The 13,315-nt window shown below is 42.1% G+C and overlaps 1 protein-coding gene across 1 annotated transcript in view; it reads right to left on the reverse strand.

Moving 5' to 3' along the window:
- Positions 1-72: 72 nt before the first annotated feature.
- The window catches only part of CCDC85C (coiled-coil domain containing 85C), a 110,063-nt gene continuing 96,820 nt past the window's right edge, over positions 73-13,315 (reverse strand). Inside the window, exons 4-6 of the mRNA XM_021549653.4 lie at positions 12,075-12,170; positions 5,371-5,469; positions 73-3,784 (exon numbers count right to left, since the gene is read on the reverse strand). Of these exons, the coding sequence (XP_021405328.1) occupies positions 3,695-3,784; positions 5,371-5,469; positions 12,075-12,170 (285 nt within the window). The 3' untranslated portion in view covers positions 73-3,694. The remainder of the gene's footprint in view (positions 3,785-5,370; positions 5,470-12,074; positions 12,171-13,315) is intronic.

The following is a 13,315-nucleotide window of genomic DNA, read 5'->3' on the forward strand; positions in this document are numbered from 1 at the left end:
CATAACTATGGTTACTCCAAGATACTTACTCCAGGGTATTTCAACAGTGGTGTCCCAAATCTTACTCATCAGTTTATTTAAAAAGAATGTATTTTATTTTATTCAGCTAGAAGTATACACTATCACAATCAATCTCTTACTTCATTTTTACTAAAATATTTCAAAAGAATGTTTTACACACATTATCAAAAAAAACTGTACTATTACTTTCCTTCCCCAAAAAAGTCAGAGTGGTTCAATAATAGGTAAAAATGCGTGCTAAGGTCTAAAGAATTTTGCTATGTACACAACAGCAGGTGCTAACTTTTCCAGTTCTTTGTAAATCATATACAGAAAATATAGCAGGGCTGTAAGATCACAGGTTTAACAGAAATCAAACTTTAAACTGATTTCTAAAGCAGCACAAATAGACTTTCCCCACATTATGAAAAATATACAATTTTATCACTTTACAGTCATGCACTTTGAAAAAGATCAGTAGTACTCTTCCCCCCCAGTTTCTAGAAAGATAAAAGGTCACTTTAACACTGATTTCATTTAATATCTAATATTTGGATAAAAATGTGCCATTCTCAAACAAGGTTGTGCTCAGCAGTCTTATCAAGGTGCAAAGAGCCAACTGAAGCTGGTTACACTGCAGCATTTCAGGAACTGTTAAGGAAACACTGCTTACTCCAGTCACTCCAACAAAAGTCAAGGATGTGATTTTACTTTTCTTAAGCAAGCAAAGTCCATTTGTAAACAGTGGATGCTTTCTTTGCCAGAGGATTGCAGAACCCAGGGATTCACTCTTGAATAAATTATCTTGGGCTATTGCCCCAAACAGATGAATTTAATGGCCACTATTTCAAGGGATGCTCCCCTTAAACTTCATGTACAAAACTCCTCAGGTAGTTTTCACTGAATACTGAGCACATAGGTAAGTGAATTTAAATATGTATATAAAATATCTATTTAGACAGCTGAAAATTCAGCACCCAAGTCATCCTGTAAAGTCATTGAGCATCATTTTACCCCAGGAAGACAAATTTGAGCTCAAATTGAGTAGGTATGAAGGTTGGCAAGCCTAAAAACCCCTAAACAGTAACACTGCAAGGTACAGCACTGTCATCTTCTGCAAAATCAGTGATGTGCATCTTACGTTGAAGATTATAAATAAAATCTTCAAAAGGGTAGTACTCTACAAGTATGAAGTTTGTTCAGCTGAACTGCTGGCTACCCTATAAAGTGGCTCTTCATGATTTGCAGGGCTAATTGACCTCAATTGCAGCACTGTTTCCCTTGTAGGTGAGATCTGCAGGTGGAACAAAACAAGCTTTGCTTGAAGTCAATGAATAGATTGTGAGAGAGATTTGAGAGCAGGGAATATTTGAGTGGGAACTACATAGTTGTGAGACAAGTAATCTGATGAGTATAGCTCTGGTCTTGTTGAGAGGACCTGCTAATAGCCTCATATACCCCTTAAATAGCAAGTGTGTCACGAACACAGTTAACTCTCTCCAAGTGCTGGCAACGTTTGTTGCTTTAGTTAAAATTCACTGGCATAAATCAACCTTGTTCCAAATATACTTTAACTCTCTGCTTAATCCAGCAGTCAGATGCCACCAAAGTTAAAATGGGCTAAGCAGATAAAGTAACCCTCACTTTGACCTTAGATATTAAGGAATAATGATGTTCTGCTTTACATCACCTTTTCTGTTACAGCAATCTCAATGTATAAATTGTACAGGAGGAAGACAAGTAATCACCAGTGGTGACTAGAAACTGGAGGTCAAAATAAAAAGCAGAGAGGAGGAAATCCAGAATCCTCTAAAGATGCTTAAAGGAGACAGACTCTAGAATGGATTTTCCCAGACTCCATGGGATGTAAATACCATTAGACAGAGAGCTATCTAGCTCACTGTTCACTGACTGAGCAGTAGTAGGACATAATCTACTGGTGGGTGTGTGAGTGAGAGTATGCACTTGTGTTTTGGGGGTGGTTCTTGGTTATTTTTAAATAACCTACTCAACTGTTACATTTCTATTTCTGCAATGACTAATGAAGTGGTGCTTACTCTTAGTGGTTATTTTGTATTTTGGTTGTATTCCTTCTCTATTTTTTTGCTGGTTACAGGTTTCAGCTCTGACACTGCAAATCAGCCAGGCAGCTATAGTTTATTGTACACCACGGGACCAATTACCTTTCATAAATTGCCACATGGGTTCCTTGGTATTCCTGCAGTGTTCATGTAATACAATACCACAAATCAAGAACTCAACTGGTAGAACAAATTAATTTAGAGGAAGAACCTGTCCAGCTAATACAACTGTAGCTGTGACTGATTCTTGTAGGGAACAAAAAGAAAGTAATGCTGTTTGAGGTCATTACATCCTACAACTAATCACTAAAATCGATGCAACTTTTGAAGAGGAGGCTTTGATCTTTTCACATGCCTGTCTTTAAAATTATTGTACACCAATGAGTTCTAATAACGAAGCCCCGCTTCCTTGGACTATTGGGAAAGAACATCTGAAATACAGGGACAGCTGCTGTGACAACTTGGAAAAGGAGGGAGAGTCAAATCCTTACAACTACACAGGCAGCTACTCCACAACAGCAAAATGTAAGTCCCATTATTTTATATACAACCATTTGAAGAAGCAAAAACCCACTTGTTTTGGTTCATTAACAAAAATAAAGCTTGAATGGCAGGAAGCAGTCTCACCTGACAGCCTGTGTTTATGGAGTTTTATTCAGCTCTGCAAGGTTGTTGTTTGGTTACCTTACACAGGAACCTGTATAGGTGAGGGATTCAAAAAGAACATTAAAAAAACCCACCCAAATCTTCCTTTTGTGAAAGATGAGCTGTTTTTGAAGATCCTGTGTAAGCCATAAGCACTGTCAGGATAACAGTTTCTGCTGAATTATTTCATAGTGAAAGCTTTACAAGAAAAGTGTTGCCATTTTTTAGGGAATACTGTTGTGTGGCTAAGTGACTTCATTCACATTATGACTGCAGAAATCTTGTGTCATTTGATAATGAAAAATTGTTCATTAACACCTGATATGGAGACTTAAGCCTTTATGTATGCTTGTGTGATGAGTACCACTGTACAATGTAGGGCAGTACAAGTGTTTTTAGCTTGCCACTCAGTATTTTATACAGAGCCTTGTGAAAACAGTTGCATGTCATTCTTCAAAATAAGGACCTCCAAAAAAATGTTAGCAGCTCATGAACTTGGCAGGCAGTAAACCAGTGAATTTGAATTGCATTTTTCTTGGCTGCCTGGAGCCACTAACCTGGCTATGAATCACAGACAAGTGGGTGGACAGGAGCAATACAAACGGTGATGTCTCCGCAGGTTAAGGGTTCTTCTTGTTCCTCTCAGAAATTCTCTTGAGTTAGTTAATTCTACAAACAGACTATTACAACAAAGCAGGTTTGAACTACAATAAAAATGATGTAAGTCTGGCATTACTGGATGGTTACCCGGTGAACAGTAGCTCCAGAGCACCACAGCCTGGGAATCAGGCTTTTAGCTGCCATATTTACACTATTGTTACAAAAAAAAAGCTGAAAAAAAAAGAAGAAAAAAGGAAACCCTGAAAACACTCAACCCAAACTCCCAAAGAACAGGCAGCCAGAAACACTGAGCTCTGCCTCTTTAGTCTTCACAGAATCCATCACTTCCAGTCGCCAGGACGGTATTCCTACAAGGGACCCTTGAACTGGTTTCCTGACAGATGTTGCCTGATGGAGGGCTTGGAGCTCGCAGCATCACCCAGTTTTCGCCAGACAACCTGCAAGAAAAAATAAAGGGTTTGGGGAGAGAAAAAACAGGAATTTAAAAAAAAAAAAAAAGCCACTGAGGACTAACAATATTTTTTTAATTGCAGTCTGAAATCCAAAACCAGCCCTTTCCCTTTCTTAGAGCTGGGCTGCAGTTCTCTGCAGAGACACTGGATGGCATCTTTGCACCAATTTCCAAGGAAAAAAACCATTGATGCATTTTTCTAATTAGTCCCTCTTGAAATTAGAACCATTTTTGCCTGGGGTAATAGTATAAAACAAATACACTAGATTCAGAACATAAGTTCAATGGTAGGTCAACCCTGCCATGCTTACAGAAAAGATGCTACCATGAACAGAAAAGATAATGAAAAAGATAATGATTAAAATTATATATACACGACTTTCTAAAAACATACATTTTATCACTCTAGGCCCACTATTTAAATAAAAAATAAACTGCAAAAAGCTTTATAGCTGCCTTGAATCTACATGGAATGAATATTTAAAAAGAAAACAGCTGATGATAGACAAATAGAGATGAATCAGTTTAGGAGGATGAAGTTACAGCATTTTACTTTTCCCCCAGCATAGCTACAAGGGACTGGGAAATTAAGCAAACAAAATATCCTAAAAATCAGGTCTTAATTTACTCTGGTCTTTGTTTTGCTTATAGGGATCCAGCAACCAAAATGAAGTGCCTCAGCCCTTGCCAAGGATTCTTACAGTGTTTTAGCTCAGCAAGCTGAGCTCGTGTCCACACCCTCTTTTTAGTGTTAAGGAGGGTTTCAGAATTTAAACAGAGCATTAGGCTCCTCTCAACTGCTGGAGGGCACTAAATGATGCCACCTGGGCCCACCTCATGTGACTTCAAAAAAAGAAGGCACATAGGCATTCTCCTCCCTACTCTGGGCAATTGAACAGTACATCCCCAACTGCAGGTGACAGGCAGCTCAGGTGGTGCTCCAGCAGAAATCTCAAACTTTCTGTTCAAAGCCAGAGCATGGCCAAGGTGCTCTGGGGCTGGAGGCAATGCCTGACACCAGACACCGCAGAGCAGAGGCTGGGGACGAGCACTCACTGCACAGGATGTGGCCAGCTCAGTTAACAGTGTGGTTGCCCAAAACATCAGCAGTTTAATAGCATCCAGCATTATCATGATGCTGTTCTGTGATTCCAGACAAGATTCTCCCTCTGACATTACCATATGGTTTAGGCTCAAACCCATTCAAGCTGTACAGCTTTAAACATGGCAAGCAATTGTTGCTTAACCCAAACCAAGTCCTTAAGGGCACAGGTGGAGACAATTGCTAACAGGACCCTTCTAGTCAGGGAGAGCCCCTTGGACATCTCTGGTCAGCTAGACTAGCTGCTCTACAGCCAGGAAGGCAGCAAATTGGGAACTATCTACTGAGCTAAGGCTACTCTGTGCAGTGAACAAGGCACTCAGATTATCCAAAACAGTGGTCAGCAGTCTCTACTCTTCCCTTGTGCCTAAGGACTTCACAAATCTTACATGCAGCAGATCCCTGCTCCTCCATACTTTTAACAAAAGACTTCAAAAGGAACCCCAAGAGTTGCTGGAAGGAGTTCTTACGTTGCACATTTCACGAACTATTGCCTTCTCCTTTTCACTTAGGTCTTCTTCATAGTTGTCTTGCATTTGCCTGTCCAAATTTTCATGGACCTCAAGGACCTACAAAAAAAAAAAAACAAACAAAAAACAACAAAACAGTATTACAAAACCATTATCCTCAAATAATTATCTGTGTCCCTAAGAACGTCATTAACAAGTATTTAAATTGGCAGGATTCACAAAGCCTCAAGACAAGCAAAGACATCAAGCATAACATCAAGCTGGGCACCTCTGTCCTCCCTGTTCTCCCAGCCATGTCCTGCCTCTGTCCCACCACCTTCATGGTGTGGCTGCTGCCAGGCCTGGGGACCACTGGCAGCAGGTTGCTTGTGCCCACATTGCATCTCTTCCAGGAAGGCTGCTGGTAGTCCCACGTTCCAGGCAGCAGCCCAACAAGCATGATGTTGTCCCTCACCATGTGCTGCCCACACCCCAAACCTCTGAGCAGCTCAAGTGGGAGCCAGTCCCAGCCTGCCACATCCCACTGTCCTGGCAACCCCCACAGAGCTCCTCCAGGGAGGAAATGCCCAGCTGTCACCAGCTGGTCCCTCGATCACAAAAGGAAGCTGCCTGAGGCTAAAGGCAGCCTTCATTTCCATCCCAAAACACTGACCTGAGGGATACCCCTCTGTCACACCCACATGCATTCCAATGGCTCCTCCAGACAGGCACATCCCACAAGGTGGGCACAGCACAGCAAGCTCCAGGTTTTACTGTTGTCTCTGTGCTGATTTACACACCTCACCCAGGGCTTCACTACTGATGAGCCAGGCTGTCAGCTCAGTGTGCAGCATCAGAGATCCTGCAACACCCAGCATCATCAAACAGCACATGGTCTCATTCACCACACACAGGAAGGTGAACGACAGGTGTAGTTGTATGAATAAATATTCCTATACATCCTAGGGAGGTACAGAGCCAGGTGCTGTGCTAGGAGGGGTTTCAGCCTTTGCTGAGGTAGATACAGCAATGGCTGCTCCATGAAATGAGATACCAGGGAAGATTATCCCCAGGTCTGCTTCAGCACAGCAATCCTGCTGTACTCAAAATGAGTTACAAACAAAAATAGGTCATTCTCCTAGGGCCTGTAGCCTACATGGGACCAGCATTTGCACAGATAGGAATTATCTATATCCATTCTAAAAAGGGAGGAAGGGCAAGAAGGATGCAAAAAGCATGTACGTGCTGACAAAGAGAGCATCTATTTTCTGCTAAAGAGGAGGGAATTAATTATTGATCCAGCTGGACTCGCACATTGAACTTGCTTGTCTGGAGCCCGTGTGCTTCCAATGCTGACTGCACAGCAGCAGCCTGCAGGATCACATCCTGGCACGGAGCACCAGGGCTGCCTGGCTGGCAGCTAAACATCAGCTGTGTCCACAGGGCAAGTGTCAAGGAAACCATGGGGTAGATTAGTTAAAGATCACATCAGCCCCAGCCTCTGCTTTCAATAGCCATCCATCTTGCAGGCATGACAGCGTCAGACTAAAATAAACTGTTTTTCTACAACTTATGCTTAAACTAAACCCACATTCTTTAGTCCAGGAGGTGTGAAAAGGTGTCACAGCACATTATTTATCTCAGTGGAAATGTCTTTTAATAGCATTAACCAGGCAGAGCTGGAGCTGAAAGATGATCACATAGAAGTTATGTTTGTATTTAATTTCTCAATCTCATTTGCTCTGGAAATCATCCTGCTTCCCAGGCTCAACCCATGTCTGGCTAGGCACTTTGTAAAGATGTGTTAGCATCTTGGGTATGGGAAAATGGGATTCACAGTGATAAAATGCAACAGCCTATCCAGGAAAGGCATGTTGGAAGAAAATACACTCTGAATAGTGAAATAACCTCCTGAAGCAAGACAGGAAGGCTTTTTCTTAGTGCTGACCCAGCCCCAGCTACTCTCAGATCCTGCCAGATGCCTCCTCAGCTGTTTAGAAGGACCAGGTTAATGTTTCTCCAGTTACACCACTGGGGAATACAAACATGCCTTCACATCAGCTATCTATGGATCAGCTAAAGTTCAAGGACTGTGCATTCAGTCTGGTCTAAGAAACTGGGATATGTTCTTCTGTCATTTCTACCACCTCTCAACCCAGGAGTCTAAAGGAAACAGACAAATGTACCTCAGGCTCTAAGCAGCTCATGCCATCCCCTCCTTTTTGCTTTTTATCAAGCTGCACTGACAGTACCTGGTCCTTTGTAGACCAGCAGCCCTTGGTGATCTGCCTGGGTAAAATGCCAGCCAGTGAGCAGCCTGCTCCACTCAGGCATGGGACTGGACTGGGAAACGCTGCTCTTCTGCAGAGGGATGTTACTTCCCAAAAACAACTTTCACCTTGATCTCAGTGGCCATGCTGGCTTGCCTGGCATTTTCTCTACTGATACATAAACTGAGGAACACCTCAATGCTCCTTGAGACCACACTGATGTCTCTGAGCAAGGCAGTGTCCCCTCAAAGTCACCTGATGACACATCCCTTCTGACTTGCTGTACTGATCCCATATGGCCAAATATATTTTAAAAACAAATATTCAATCACAAAAAACACCACCAAAGAGTCTGAATGACAGTAGTAAAGCTTTGGAAGGGAAGCTGAAAGCTGAGGTATTCATTTCTGTAACACAAAGCATGCAGAGATTAAGGGATACTTTCCAAATTGTGCAAACCTCACTCATTTGTTGCTTCATAAATCAGCTGGACACAGCACTAGGAAACATCCTGCTTCAGCAAGGGAACAGTCCATATGCCCTGCTAGGATTTTTCCCTAGTTTTGGAAGGCCAAATCCTGTCTTATTCACAATTAATGGGAGTAACGATCACCTGCTTGATAGGTGTGCATGGAAGAGGTCCAGGCTGCTGCTGTAGGGGCAGCTGGGTTATAGGCTAAATGTCATTTTTTTACATCTTGCCTCATCATCTCGCCACGTCTTTAGCAGTTTTGCTCAGTTCCTAAGAAAAGTGCTTTGATGTTCAGTGAGATACTGAGCTGTAGCATATGTACCTTTTATTCTTGTTAGCAAAAACAGCTGTTAGGAGTGCCAACCTGTCATCTTGCTCCTTATTTAGTAGGTGCAAACAAACAAAACTATTTCAGAAGAAAAAATAAAGAAAATCCTAAACATGCTCAAGGAAGAACCTGTGCTAAATTGCAGGCAGTACTTCAGCCACATATATAGAATTTAGCTGGCAGAAAATCCCAAGGAAAAAGCCTAGGGGATATATTATGTATGTGGGTGCAGACAGAGGCTGTCCAGAAGCCTTGCAGATCCATGTGGAGTGGACAGTCCCTCAGTGACTTCTGCTTGAGCACAGAGCCACATCACTTGTGGACAGGCTTGCATGCAAGTGTTCCACAAGACAAGTGGAGCCAACATGCACAGAATCATGGAATATTAGAATGGTTTGGTATGGATGCCATTCATTAGGGAAGGCTGCTCAGAGCCCCATCCAGCCTGGCCTTGAAGGGATTTCCAGGGATGGAGCATCCACAGCTTCTCTGGGCAGCCTGTTCCAGTGCCTCTCTGCTCTCACAGTAAAGAATTCCTTCCCAACAGCTAATCTAAACCTGCCTTCTTTCAGTTTAAAACCACTGCCTCTTGTCCAGTCACTATGTGACATAAAAGCCTCTCTCCCTTTTTTATGAGTTCCCTTTAGAGGACTGGAAGGTGCTATAAGATGCCTCTGGAGCCTTGTCTTTTCCAGGCTGAACAACCCCAGCACTCTCAGCCTTTCTTTGTCAGAAAAGTGCTCCATCCCCTCGATCATTTGCATGGCCTTTCCATCTCTCCTTGCCTTTTCCTGAAGGAGCTGGCCTGCTGAGGCATAAGGACTTCCTTTCTCAGCCAAGCAGTGCTTCTTCCAGTATCTGCTGTGGTACAGCAAAAGCACAGAATCTCATTTGCAGGCTGCTCTCTTCTCAAGAGAGAGTCACTATCTGTATCACAGGAGGTGAGGGTATAAGGCAGCAGCTGCATCCAGCTTCCCACATACAGGGGCTGGCACTGGAAAAGCTACCCAGTTCTGCAGGGGGCAAATAAGATCTACTCCAAATGGTAAAGCATTACATGGCCAAAAGAGGTCTGCAGCTGGAGACCAACACCTACTAACTATTTTACTGTGCCACAAGGGAGGAGGAGAGATTGAGACCATGACCAGATTCCTCAGTCTTTCAAATTCCAGATATCTTTGGAAATGGGCTACAGGATGGAAAAACAGACACCTTCTTATCCCTCTGTGCCACACTGACCTACAGGAGAATTTCCTCCTCACTTCAAGTGTGAGAACATTTTTAACCTCTACTGAGTGAGCAGGATCCATAATATGAGATCACTTATGCCCCGTGAGATGTGACTGCTATGTCACCTGCTTCCTCAAGCCATGGCAGTTGCCAGGGTTTTGGAGACAGACAAATGCACGTCACCAGCCAAACTATGAAGTCACAGGGGAGAATTTCTTCTGAATTTCTTCTAGCCCTTCCTAGGAATCCAAGCTCTAAAGCAGAGGGATTACTAATACGTGCAAACAACCAGTCATCCAAGTTGCTTTCAATTCCTTTAAATGAATCATTGTGTCAGACCTTCCAAACTTAATTTCCAGTTTCCATGAATCTTCCTCATTAATTCTGAATCCTTTTCATATGCTTATCAAATCACATCTTAAAACCATTTATGTTTCTTGCCCTTAGTGAGAAATTCAGTCCTACAATTCCTAAAGCAAATAGGAAACTAATTGCTCCCCAGAATACGATCATAATCAATTTATAAGTATTTGATCTTGTAATTTAAAAACACTACCAACTCTGCTTAATACCATCCCTCACTACCACCTTGCCAAATGCAATGAAGGGCAAGAGCAGAAAGGTATGAACTCCATAGTTTGGGAAGAAAAAGCCAACAGCAGTAGTCTGGACTGCACAGGGCTTGCATGATTACATGCAATCAAAGACAAATCAATACAAAGTGACAGAAAAACAAAGGTTCAGATGGGTTTGCAACATTCTGCAAGGCAACAATTTAGCAGATCCATCTGTATGTATGTGTGGGTACATATATATACACACACACACACACACACACACTGAGGAGAAATGTTACCCACAAGCACATTGAGCATGCTACAAGATGGAGCTTTCTGATAGCACAGAGCCATTCACAACAAGCAAAGAAGAAACTTGTTGGAAAACACAGGACAAATATATGTCAACAAGTGAACTGCCACTTGTGTGGTCAGCTCCTTTGGGAACAAGCAAAAACTGTACTAAAGGTATTTCCTAATCCTTGACCATGCTGGACATCCTCCTCTTAAGGAGTTATACAATCAATCAATAGGAGTTATACCATTTGGATGGATAAAGTCTCAAGAAAGCTGAAAAATCAAAGATTTTCAATTTGAAGGATCATTTATAATTTAAATTCTAATTAGATCCAAATGAAATCAAACTTGTCTTAACTTTAATAACTACTTGAGAAATAGTGGCATTCAATATCCTCCTGGGATCTGGCAATTGCCCAGTGGAACCAATATCTTTGCTAGCCACACTACTGCTTCTCCTGACATTTGTTGGTTTTACCACCACCCCGACATCTGTCCTGGAGCCAAGAGACCCTGGACAGGCATAATATACTAAGATAGAAACACTAAAAATTATAAAATTTAGGAAATTTGTGGATCATAACCATGAGCAACATCTGTGCCATTTATTTGCCTTTCAGAGGTGGAAAGGTACAAAGCAAAGAGCTTTTTAAGCATCTGTCTCCAGGTCTAAGATCATTCAAGCTAGTGATACCACTGCTGGTCCTTTTTTCCAGCTGTGACCATAGGGATCTGAGGTCCAGAGCAGCCATCCAGGAATCCTCCTTTGTGATGCAACGTAATCTTTTTAACCCTGTATCAAATTCTTCAGCTTCAGCAAATCCAAATATAAACATAAACCACTATATTTCAACCAAAGACTAACTTAGTTAAGAGACTTTCCAGCCATCCCTATGGCACTCTGTAAAGTATTTGTGCTTCTGTGTCTCTTAGATACTCAGAAGTATATTGTTTAACTAGTTAACATGTACCACTGGGGAATTACACATTTTCTGCTAATGGATGGTCACTAGAACCTGAAAGCTGCTGTGAAACACTGTGCAAGTTTTCTCCTTTAACTCATCTTCCAGTCTCTCATGGTCCCATTGTCAATGGTCCTGACTTAATCCCTACTGATGATGCATATCCTACATGGGTAGAATGCCACTGTTTGTTGTATATTTTCATAAAATAAAATCTTTCTCCTCTGAAGGCTGCTGCAGGATTTTCAATAACAAAATATATAAGAAAATGCAGTTTTTGTGTTCCTTTTTAAAACAGCATTTTGGTCACCACTGTCACCCCAGTGACTCAGGTTATACAGGACTGATGAACACAAAGGGTAAACAACACCTTCAACATCAGCAGCTTTTATTGGAGGTTTCCAACCCCCAAAAAATAGCTGTGCATAATCTCGCTTAGCTCTGCAACTATTTTAAGCAATGCTTATTCATCATGACACAGGTGCTGGTTACCAATATCCTGCCTGTGTATCAACTTTCTGTGTTCAGTTGTTTCCACAAGAAAAGCCAATGCCCAGCTCTGTCACAGAGGTACAACACAGGACACCTCAGTGCCCCACACAGCCTTACCTTCATAGCATGGACCACAGCCTCTGGCTTCTGACCCACAGGAACATACCCCGCTGCAGGAGAAGATGCAAGATCAGATGTCATGCGAGCTGGTCCCTGTGGAAATCAGATTAAGATATGTGTTCATTCCCCTTCGGGTGACTTAAATAATGGTGAAGAAAATACTCAGAAAATTTGACCACTAGCTTGTCTCAAATTCAATCCCCTTAACCACCTTCAAAGACAAAAGACACCACTACCCCTTCCTCACAAGTCACTTGATTTGACACCATTTAAGTACCAGCACTCAGTCTAGATGTGTTCAGGCAGGAGATCACCCTGGTTTAAATCTAAATTGATTCAACAAACACTTTTTGTTCATTTAGGATAGCTTTCCACAAGGCCAAGATCAAACAGTACTCATCCTTCTAGACTCGGGAGCAATGCAAACAAGATGATTTTACAGCACAAAACAGTCATTTCTAAGAAGCTGTGTTCATGAAAGAAACAGTTGGCATAACTTCATTGCTTCTCTGGCAGCATTTTCACATAGACATCAAGTACCAATCTTCAGCTACACAGAAAATTGTGAAAGCAACCTTAAAACAAGCAGATGTCCAAACCTAATGTTGGCTAGATTTGTTTCCAAAATGCTGGCCAGTCCTCCTGCATGAAGGATTCCATTGGGAAAGATGCCGAAATTGCATTTTACAAAAGATTTCTACTGTCCAACCAGTCTTGTAAGCATTTTTCATAGGGCTTTCCTTTTTCTACAGGCATCCAGCTTAAATTATGAGAGACACAATATCCTTATTCAGTGAGATGCACCCTGCCTGTCCCTAATATTTTTGCATTGCTTTGTAACTCCAGGAGAAATCAACAATGAAATCATTGACCAAACTTGTATTTAGCCTTCACATCCTTTAGGAAACACAAAGAATTATTATACTTGGGGGCCTCTGAAAGCAAATTAGGATGGCAGAGCGGCATGTAGCACCATCACAGGAATGCTTTCACACACAACACATGAGGCACTCCATTCACATCTTCCCTGGGTTTAAAAACACAGCATGTTTTATGCTTTGTCTCCTCACTTTGCCTTCCACTTTGCCAAGGCCAGCAAGTTAGTTGTGCCAGAAGAATCACAGAATAATAGAAACACAGAATGGTTTGGGTTGGAAGGGACCCTAAAGATCCTCTAATTCCAACCCCGTGCCATGGGCAGGGAACCTTCCACTAAATCAGGTTGCTTAAAAGCCCGT

Source organism: Lonchura striata, chromosome 5 (assembly GCF_050655825.1).
Source record: "Lonchura striata isolate lonStrDom1 chromosome 5, ASM5065582v1, whole genome shotgun sequence".
In the NCBI taxonomy this organism is placed as follows: domain Eukaryota; kingdom Metazoa; phylum Chordata; class Aves; order Passeriformes; family Estrildidae; genus Lonchura; species Lonchura striata.